Source organism: Saccostrea cucullata, unplaced genomic scaffold, assembly GCF_032062105.1.
Source record: "Saccostrea cucullata isolate Sc308-1 unplaced genomic scaffold, CSIRO_AGI_Scuc_v1 ctg27, whole genome shotgun sequence".
Classification (NCBI taxonomy): Eukaryota; Metazoa; Mollusca; class Bivalvia; order Ostreida; family Ostreidae; genus Saccostrea; species Saccostrea cuccullata.
This window is the reverse complement of record NW_026920935.1, coordinates 625521-635697: the sequence shown is the minus strand read 5'-3', so window position 1 is coordinate 635697 and position 10177 is coordinate 625521. Positions and strand designations below refer to the sequence as shown.

The window sequence follows — 10177 nt, the reverse complement described above, 5'->3', positions numbered from 1 at the left end:
GTCTCCCAAATCACCTAAAATGTGCCGGTAGAGAAAGGGTTAATGGAATCTGAGATTAGAAAAGTGAAATGAAAGGCCTGCAAGTGAAATTGCTTGTTGAGTTGTGTATAATGTCTTTAATATAGATATGTATGTACACAAACATTGACAAAGCCAGTCACTTAGATGACACGAGCACACACATAGGGACGAACACTACCCACATAAAAAAGGTTGATCTGGTAGAAAAGAACGCCAGTCTGCTGCGTATGACACGTCCGTTTATGTTTATTTGCTGCCCTTATATGACGCCTATCAGCAGGGAAGGTCTGGCAGATGAGGTCAGTCTGGCAGAATTCTTTGAACGAAGAGGTCAATTCAATTACAACATAGCCTGCAAATGACACACCTGTTCTACACATTAGATCTTAAATATAACGTGATATACTATTTTCTAATTATTTATTTCCGCTATTATTAGAAATTCATTTTGCGAGTCTGAAAACCAGCGCTTATTAGTCTGAGATTGTTCTGAAAGTCAAAGTGAGAGTAGCGGGGTCAATAGACTAATGTGTACGAATGAAGAGAATTCTTACTGAAATCTGTATATTTTGTCGTTTAATTACTGTATAGATTGTCATATACAGCGTCTGTAGCAGTCTTTGTCCTTGTAGCAAGAGACTTGTATATTGACCTTCTCAACTAACAGAAGTACTTTGTCAATAAGTGTAGTGCATTGTAGTTGCATCTTTAAGATAATGTTTATTTAATTTGCCCTTCCCGATTCAGGGTCAAAAAGGTTGACAGGTGGGAGAATCTTATTACGTAGACAATTTCATCGTCAAGGATGACTTAACGACTTACTTGTAACTTAATTGAGAAAATTCCAAAAAAGAATAGTTTCTTGGAGATGAAAAAAGTCTGAGTCGGCCCTTTTAAATAAGTCGTTGAGGAGAGGGCGAACTTACACATAAACATCAGAGGTAGGTTCAGGTGCCATGGAGGAGTGAGCATCCCCTGCTTATTGTCATGATCGAGAAAAAACGGACAATTCAGGGAGTAAATAGTGGTCTAACAATACATACGTAAAACGCCAGTCAGTATTTTACTTACTACCGGGTAGTAGAAAGTATTTGCTTACATGGTTATTACATCGACCATAGACGTTGATGATTTTGAAATGAGACCGTTGATATTCTTGTTTTATTAACTAATTCGTCAATAAATTTACCTCGTCTTAGAAATTGTTCATAAACATGTATGTACTTAGCGCATGCTCCTGCGCATCGAATCAATTGAGAGATATAAACCCCATATGCAACGATGGAAAACTTACAGTCATCACGTTATCATAAAGCTTAGTTGTTTGCTTTAGATAACCAGTAATGTCTTATTCTAGTACACTGTCCAAATATGAAACAGCCTGTGTTGTGTTTTTTATTATCATGTTAAGATATATCTTGTCAGCATATAAATAGAAATAACTATCGTTATTTTGTCAAATGAGTAGTCGATACATGTATGTCTAAATGTCAAATTGAAGACAACTTCAATGATTAAACTTTGAATACAAAAATAGGTCTGCTAATGACGGGACGCAATTGGTACACATGAAACTCCCAATAGTTTATTGTAAGTCCCAGTCTTAAAAACCACATAAGTATTGTTAATCAGTGAATCAGAAATTCAAGCCTCTTTTTAACGTCAAAGTATGATTTTATGTGTACATTCAAAATGTTTTAAACAAAATATTTTTGCAAGCAAATGACCAATGACAAGCTTTAGGTAAGTAAATATACGATCCATTTGTATTTAAAAATTGATATAATTGTTCCATATTATTTACTTATTTGTTTATTATTTCAACAGACACACTATACATGTATATTTTTTCTTATATATTCTATAATTTCTAGAATGCTAAATCTGGATACACAAGCTCAAAACAGTAATTGATGATCAGAGAGTATCCCAAACAATCGAGAAAATAATCAAATACTATATCTGCTTTGAGTCTCATTTGAATACAACACACTGAACATCACATGACATTTGTTTGGGTGAAAAAGATGGATGCTCCAACGATACAGACGTTTCTCATAAGTTTACAAATATGTTGTGTTATGACCGGTATGTTGTACCCGAGATATTCAGTGTCGCGAACTTTCATCCAAAATTTGGACGGTATGTGGAACTTCAGAATCGACACATCGCAGAACCGAGCGCGCGGATTCGATGACAACTGGTACTCCAGACCTCTAACGCAGGTTCGTCTTCTTTTCTTACATATCATATGTAGAAGCATTTAAATGTATTATTATAACAATCATTATAATTCTAATTTCATGCAATTTTTAGTTGACTTTTATAAGCAGCAGGTATACTCAAATGTAAACTAAGATAAGTACTTATTTGACTTAGATAATCAGATGTTGTTGAATGCTTGCTGATATATATATATATCTATCTGTATTTATTCATTGAGATCAAATTCAGTCGTTTTATTATTGATGGAAAATTATTACCCTTTCAAACTAACTGGTTGGGTTTCGTCTGTTATGCAAATAATCCCACGTTTCTAGTTATCGTTGATGCTTGGTATATATAACAAACTATAGATAGTGTTTCCTCAGACATGTTGTTTTTCTTCAAAATAAAACTTGATGGATATGTTTATTATAGAGTGGCCCTGTTATACCTATGCCAGTCCCTTCCAGCTACAATGACATTACCCAGAGTAAGGAGTTACGGGATTTTGTGGGGTGGGCCTGGTATGACAAAGAATTCTACATCCCACCAGAACTCACCTCAAAGAGGATTGTGTTACGAATTGACAGTGCACATTACAACACCATTGTAGTAAGATTAAACATTTTCCATGAAATTGTATTGAATGAAGCCCAACCTTGAACTAATTCAAATCTTTTAATTTTATATTACTCAATAGATAGTAATATAAAGAATAAATTTCCTCCTTAAAATATTACTACTTTTTAAAAATTTAATTTGAGGGGTCATTGTTTGTATTGAAACAAAATGTTGTTGATTCGTATGGTTGATATACCTCATGTACCTCGTATGATGAGTGTAACTCGTTTATTCATAAGAATCAATGATTAAAATATACTGACAAAGTTATCGTTCGTTGGGGTGTACATTCGTGGAAAAGGGTAAGCAACGAAATTCACCAACATTGGTTACCAACGAACAGTGATGGTTCCACAGTATAAAAATGATTTATGATCGCATTGCAGTGGTTGAATGGACAAGAGGTCATGCAGCATTCTGGAGGTCACCTTCCATTTGAAACAGAGTTAAAAAATTATAATACTAATGGGCCTAATAGAGTGACCGTAGCTATAAATAACACACTGACCCCCACAACACTACCCCCAGGGACCATTGAGTACAAAAATGATCCACTCAAGTAAGTGAGGTTTATGGATACTTCTTAATTTGGAAAGAAAAATCATACACAAAAAGGAAACTGCAGAAGGCACTGCTTTGTAGGAACTATGTGTATGTTTACCATGTAGATGTTTATTCATAATTAAATAAAATAAGCAGATGGTAGTGGAATATCATAAAAGAGGAAAGATGACCACGGAAAAGCTGAAGTCATTTTGTTTGCCATACAATTATTTTGTTGTTATTCGGCCTTTGTCGTATATAGCCAGTAAAACATCTAAATATGAAATAGATTTGGCAGACTCTGAGATTTCTTATATTTCAAGTTCACTGGAATGTATCGAATCAACATATTTAATGAAAGTTAATATTAAGAATGAATAATATGTCTACCTACCATAAATTTTAGTAAATCAAAGGTATATTTAGTCACTACATTGTAGAGCTTCCGGCAAGAAACAGGATGATTACTTTTTTGTACATTAGTGTTATTACATCGTAAAAAGTAATCAGAGTAGAAAGAAAGTGTAATTCTGTCTTAATCAAATGTGTAATATTGAAAGATGCAAATGACATGGCAAATGGATTTCTAGGTACCCAAAAGGATACTTTGTCCAAAATCTTCAAATGGATTTTTTCAACTATGCTGGCATTCACAGATCTGTTAAAGTCTATACTACACCCAAAATTTACGTTGATGACATCACCATAGTAACTGATATACATGGGAGCAATGGTAAACTTCGTATTGTTTAATTGTAATATACCTCGTTTTTTATTTATAGTAGGTCTTAAAATTTAAAACAAAATCCCATAGAATTGTATATGTTATTTTATTTTTAAACAGGGAAACAAAGGCTTTTCTTTAAACAAGAACCAAAGATTCTGAAATTTTTTTTATTTTTCTTGTCAAATTCTTTGAACCAAGAATAATTTGTGTGATTCCAGTTTACGTAAATATTCACATTTAGGTGTGGTTAGTTATACAGTGACGCCCAACATCGCTTCCATGGTTCAGTCAATCAAAATAAACATCCTCGACAAAGAAGGTAACTCTGTTGGGCAGAGCAGCCAGCCTTTCGGGCAGATTACTGTACACAATGCCAAGTTCTGGTGGCCCTACACCATGGTGGACTCGTCAAATGACGCTGCCTATCTTTATACATTTAAGGTTTTAAATTATCTTCTTTCTTAAGCTTGAGCATAGAATCCTATCCTCGATATTAATTTAAAAATGCTCAAGTGTATACTGTTACTGGTTAAGACTTTCCTAGTTTAGTACAGAATTTATAATAAAGAACTTTTCAGAAAGTAGTTGTGATACCTATTTTTTTTCTATATTGTAAATATACTCTTCAAAAAAAGAAACGCATAGTAGAATTTTAGTGACACATTGAACATAAAGATTATTTAGAAAAATGATGCATTGATAAAACAGAAATGTGGTAAGCAACAGGGATACTATCTAAATGTCATAATTACTCAACAAATTTAAAAATTATAGTCAGTTTAAGACCATTAAAGATCAATATCTGGTATGCCCCCCGCAGACACAAATGATAGCCACAAACGACATCTAATGGAAGCAAATGTATGTAATAAAAACTGTATATGAATACTCTCTCACTCCAAATGTAGAACTTTGGTCAGCTGTTGCAGAGTCTGGGGATGCTATTGTCTTTGGCAAATCATGTTAATCCATTTTGTCCAATGCTGCTTAATTTGGATTAAATCTAGCGATTTAGATGACTGTGGCTGAAACAGGTTGTTGTTTCTTTGCAAGAATAGGTGTATCAAATGAGCCATATGTGGCTTTGTATTGTGAGATTACAATAAGGCTCTAGGATGCTGCAAAATTGAATGGGTATGTGTAGGTAGAACATGGTTAGAGTACCTTTTTCCATCAAAGTCCATTGAATTCGAACCAAATCAATCTTTCTTTCTTAAAATATCGTTTTCTATATAATTACACTACCACCTCCAACTTTTTATACGTCCTGGAGACAGTTATCTGTCTAACATTCATTACAAAGCATTAGCACTCTTAAATTAATAAGAGACTTTCAGATAAACATTCTAGACTAGTAGGTTAACCAAAATTTTCAGCAGTGATGCTGTGGTCATATTCTATTGATCTGAGATCTTTGAAGTCGATGTTTTAGGGTGTAGTGGGGTCGGAACAATGGCATGAATAATCCTCTTGCAATAATTCGTAGTCGACTGAAAACGGTCTTGTTCGATGATCTGTGTAGTTCAGGGGTGGCTAATGCTTTAGATGACGTCCTTGCATTACATTCATGCAGTTTACGTAATCTTCAGAAGTGATGCTGTGCTGCTGATGTCCCACGTAGTCTACCATATTTTTTCGAACATTGGGTGTTCGATGTTAATGGTTTATGTTTTATAGGTTAGATATGGTCTGTGTGTAACATTAAAACTTCTTGCAATTGTAGATTGCAGTACCCCTGCTTCCAAACGCCCATTTTCCTTTTGGTGCTACGCAACATTCAGATGCAGCAGTTTTAGGAAGTGTCATTTTTCAGATAAAACCAGATTCAAAAATATCGAGAACCCCCGCTTTTGATAGCCCCTTTGTACTTGAAGGAATTGCATCAGAATTCAACAAAGGAAAATTAAGATCAAAATTTTGGGGGAATTTTTGCAAAATCATGTCTTTGTGTCTGAGAGACATGTAGAATAGCTGTAAAGTTAACAATTGTATTAGAAAATCATGCATTTCACTCGAATACATCGTATCCATACAAAAATAAAAGGTATGACAAAACTATCATACATTTTTCAGGGCATTGTTTCTACTATGCGTTTCTTTTTTTGAAGAGTATAGTTTTATACTGAATCGATTATTGGCAAAAGAGATAGAAAATCAGACTGAATGTAATATTGCTGACATGTGTTGATCTCAACAGCATAAACTATATGTGCCCCATATATCTCTCTCAAGGTAACCTTGACCTCAACATCTGGCGATACAGATCAGTATAGTCTCCCGTTAGGTATCCGCACTGTGTCTAACACGAACACACGACTTCTGATCAACAACAAACCATTCTACTGTCATGGAGTTGCCAAACATGAGGACTCTGATGTAAGAGTTATTGCTCTTTAGCAAATGTCGTTTATAATCATCTCTAAATTTTATTTTGTAATTGGAGAGGACTATTGAGTCCTTTATGATTTAGCCCTATCCTTCATATATTGATCAAACACTGCATGTATTATAATTCTTCTTTTTACTTTACAAACATTATCGTCCTATCCTAATTGTTTTGTATAGATCAGAGGTAAAGGACTAGATTATCCTTTGATTGCCAAGGACTTCAATCTACTGAAGTGGCTGGGTGCTAACTGTTTCAGGACATCCCACTACCCCTATGCTGAGGAGATTATGGACCAAGCTGACCAACAAGGCATTGTGGTCATTGATGAAAGTCCAGGTGTAGGGATAGAGTAGGTCCAGTTTCAACGTCTGAACTGATGCCTCTTTCTTCGATAAAATGTGTCTCAGAGTATTTTTTTTTTGATTTTTTGTATCTTTTTATAATTGAATTTAAAGGTACGATAACTTTGGAAATGAATCCTTGGCTCACCATTTAAATGTCATGGATGAAATGATTCAAAGGGATAAGAATCGTCCAGCAGTGATCATCTGGTCAATAGCTAACGAACCAAAGTCTGGGCAACCAGAATCAGAGTACTATTTCAAGTAAGACTAATCTTCTTTATTCTGAGTTTCATTGCAATGTAAAATTAGTAAAATGAAAAGGTTAAGTCAACATGTGCAATTTTCCTTTTGTTCAACAGGACAATTTTGCAGCATGTGAAGAAATCAGACCCGACCAGACTTGTTACTTTTGTTGCCAATGCTGACTATGATGAAGAAAAAGCTGTAAGTAAATTTATATCATTAACTCAGAGAGAAAAAACTTAATATAGTGGAGACAGAATCTGAATAAACTGTATATATAAAACATTCTATTGAGTACTCTCTGTTTCTGGGTTCTTTCTTATTGTCCCGATTAATTGTCTGGTTGGTCTTTGTTTGTAGACCTGCTTGATGTTCTTTGTATGCATAATTATAAAAAATACTGTGCTTTGTGTTTGTTTATTATAGCCCAGTATAATATCCTGTGAATAAAACATTACTGTTAGCTGTAGGCCCAGTACAATGATATTCTGTGTATAAACCATCACTGTTAGCTGTAGGCCCAGTACAATGATAATCCATCACTGTTAGCTGTAGGCCCAGTACAATGATATCCTGTGTATAAACCATTACTGTTAGCTGTAGGCCCATTTCAACAATATCCTGTGTATAAACCATTACTGTTAGCTGTAGACCCAGTACAATAATATCAGGTGTATAAACCATCACTGTTAGCTGTAGGCCCAGTACGATAATATCAGGTGTATAAACCATCACTGTTAGCTGTAGGCCCAGTACAATAATATCAGGTGTATAAACCATCACTGTTAGCCGTAGACCCAGTACAATAATATCAGGTGTATAAACCATTAGCTGTAGGCCCAGGTCATCGTTACTCTGTTTATAAACCATTTCTTGTCCATGTCTTTGTTAGCTGTAGGCCCAGTGCAATGATATCCTGTGTGTAAAATAATATCGTGCTTTGATTTGTCCTGTGTACAAACAATTATAATGCATTGAATTTTTGTTAGAGGGCAAGGACAATGATAACGTGAATAAACCATATCTGTGCCATATATTTGTTTGCTGTAGGCACAGTACAATGATATCTTTGGATAAAACATAACTGTGCAATTATTTTATTAAAACATATCATGATAAGCATTTGATTATACTATAAAACATAATAACTGTACAATGATATTCTGTGTACAATGACATTGACTGTACAGTGCCTTGTATGTGTTTGTTTTAGGTCCAGAACATACATATCCTGTAACTAAATCATATTACAATGCCCTGTGTTTGTTTGTTTTAGGCTCAGTACAATGACATCATGTATATATTGGATACATTGCCTTGTGTTTGTTTGTTTTAGGCTCAATACAATGATATTCTGTGTATAAACCATTACAATGCCCTGTGTTTGTTTGTTATAGGCTCAGTACAATTATTTCCTGTTTATAGACCATTATGTACAGTGCCTTGTTTTTGTTTTTTGTAGGCCCAGTACAGTGATATCCTGTGTATAAACCATTACATTGCCTTGTGTTTGTTAGTCCCCTACCGGTGAAACCGGAGGGGACTATAGGTTTCCTCTGCGTCTGTCTGTCTGTCCCCGTCTGTCTGTCAGTCTGTCCCACTTGGTTTTCCGCACTTTTTTTCTAAACGCTTGCAGATATTGAGCTGAATTTTGGTATGTGAGTGTATCTTGATGAGTTACAGATCAAGTTTGAATTTCGCATCGCTTCATTAATTTTTGGCAGAATTATGGCATTTTGAATTTTTCGTATTCGTTTAATTAAGATCCGGATCGTGCTGCGCTAACTTCCGATGATCGACATAAATATGAAGCGAGTAAAAGACGTTGGAAAAAATGAGTTGAATTTTCATCTTGATGTGGATGATTTTATTAGGTTTAAGGCATTCACGACCTAAAAAAAAACATGCAGTTTTACCTTGGATATAACTTTTGCATATTATAAAATGACATTATGAAGAAAAAGGGGAACCCGGTAGGGGACATGTATTGCTTGTGCAATACTCTCAGAATGCTTGTTTGTTTAGATCCAGTACAATTATATCCTGTTTATAAACTATTACTAACGATGTGTTTGATTTAGGCTCAATACAATGATATCCTGTGTATAAACCGTTACTATGCCTGGTATTCTGATTGTTCCCACACTGAGGTGATTAATCTACAACTAACCAATGACCTCGAAGCTTTCCATAATAAATACAATAAACCAATCATTGTCACAGAATATGGAGCTGATACCATTCCGGGATATCATCAGGTTGGTATTACTGATTAGGAAGTTCATCAAAACACAAAGGTATAGGGAAAAATCCTATTTTTTAAAAATTCCATTTTAAGAGCTTATTTATAAAAGCATTTATGGAATGGAATAATAAGATTTTTTATTTTCATCTTGTTAGGATCCGTCCTTTGTGTTTACAGAGGAATTTCAGGTAGAATTTCTTCAGGAATATCATAAAGTTTTTGACCATCTGAGACAAGAGTTCCTGGTGGGAGAAATGCCTTGGAATTTTGCTGATTTCATGACTATTCAACGTAAGTAGGTTTGTTGTAACCATCACACTTTTTCAGAGCTAAAATGAAATATATGGAGATAATGAACAGTATTCAAGATCAAAAGTCCATTAAACAATACAAATTAGGAGCAAAGCTAACACCGACCTCAGAGGTGGGATCAGGTGCCATGGAGGAGTGAGCATCCCCTGTAAAAATTAATATCAAGTTTCAATGATTGAATCAAATTAAAACTTTGATACTGTTTGGTTTTTATTTAGAAATATATACATCATATCAATGTATTTGATATTGTTGAGTTTTTTAAATTTCAGAGATAACTCGCGTGGTTGGAAATAAGAAAGGATTATTTACTCGACAGAGACAGCCAAAGATGTCCGCACATTTAATTCGGTCCAGATATTTCAGTTTGATGCACACAAATGCCACCCATTCTGACGGCATTCATGGACATAGCTCTGTAACCCCTAAGCCCTTTCAACCAATCATTTTTCCTGTTGGGTAATTGTCAATAACAATGACCTGTACGATAGTGTTATATTGTAATACATGTGATTAAAAAATTACAA

The 10177-nt window shown here is 34.6% G+C and overlaps 1 protein-coding gene across 1 annotated transcript; it reads left to right on the top strand.

The window, feature by feature from the left end:
- The first annotated feature begins 2025 nt into the window (after positions 1-2025).
- Positions 2026-10177, top strand: LOC134258727 (beta-glucuronidase-like). Its single transcript, XM_062741286.1, has 12 exons — positions 2026-2246; positions 2662-2838; positions 3234-3406; positions 3981-4123; positions 4359-4558; positions 6350-6493; positions 6683-6855; positions 6962-7111; positions 7210-7294; positions 9175-9351; positions 9494-9629; positions 9923-10177. Exons 1-12 carry the CDS (start codon positions 2049-2051, stop codon positions 10111-10113), a joined length of 1947 nt encoding a protein of 648 aa, XP_062597270.1. The 5' UTR covers positions 2026-2048; the 3' UTR covers positions 10114-10177.

Coding starts and splice junctions, on each gene's coding strand:
- LOC134258727 (XM_062741286.1), top strand. CDS start 2,049: ATGGATGCTCCAACGATACAGACGTTTCTCATAAGTTTACAAATATGT. Junction 6,856..6,961: donor AGTCCAGGTGTAGGGATAGA/GTAGGTCCAGTT, acceptor TTGAATTTAAAG/GTACGATAACTTTGGAAATG. Junction 7,295..9,174: donor ACTATGATGAAGAAAAAGCT/GTAAGTAAATTT, acceptor TGTTTGATTTAG/GCTCAATACAATGATATCCT.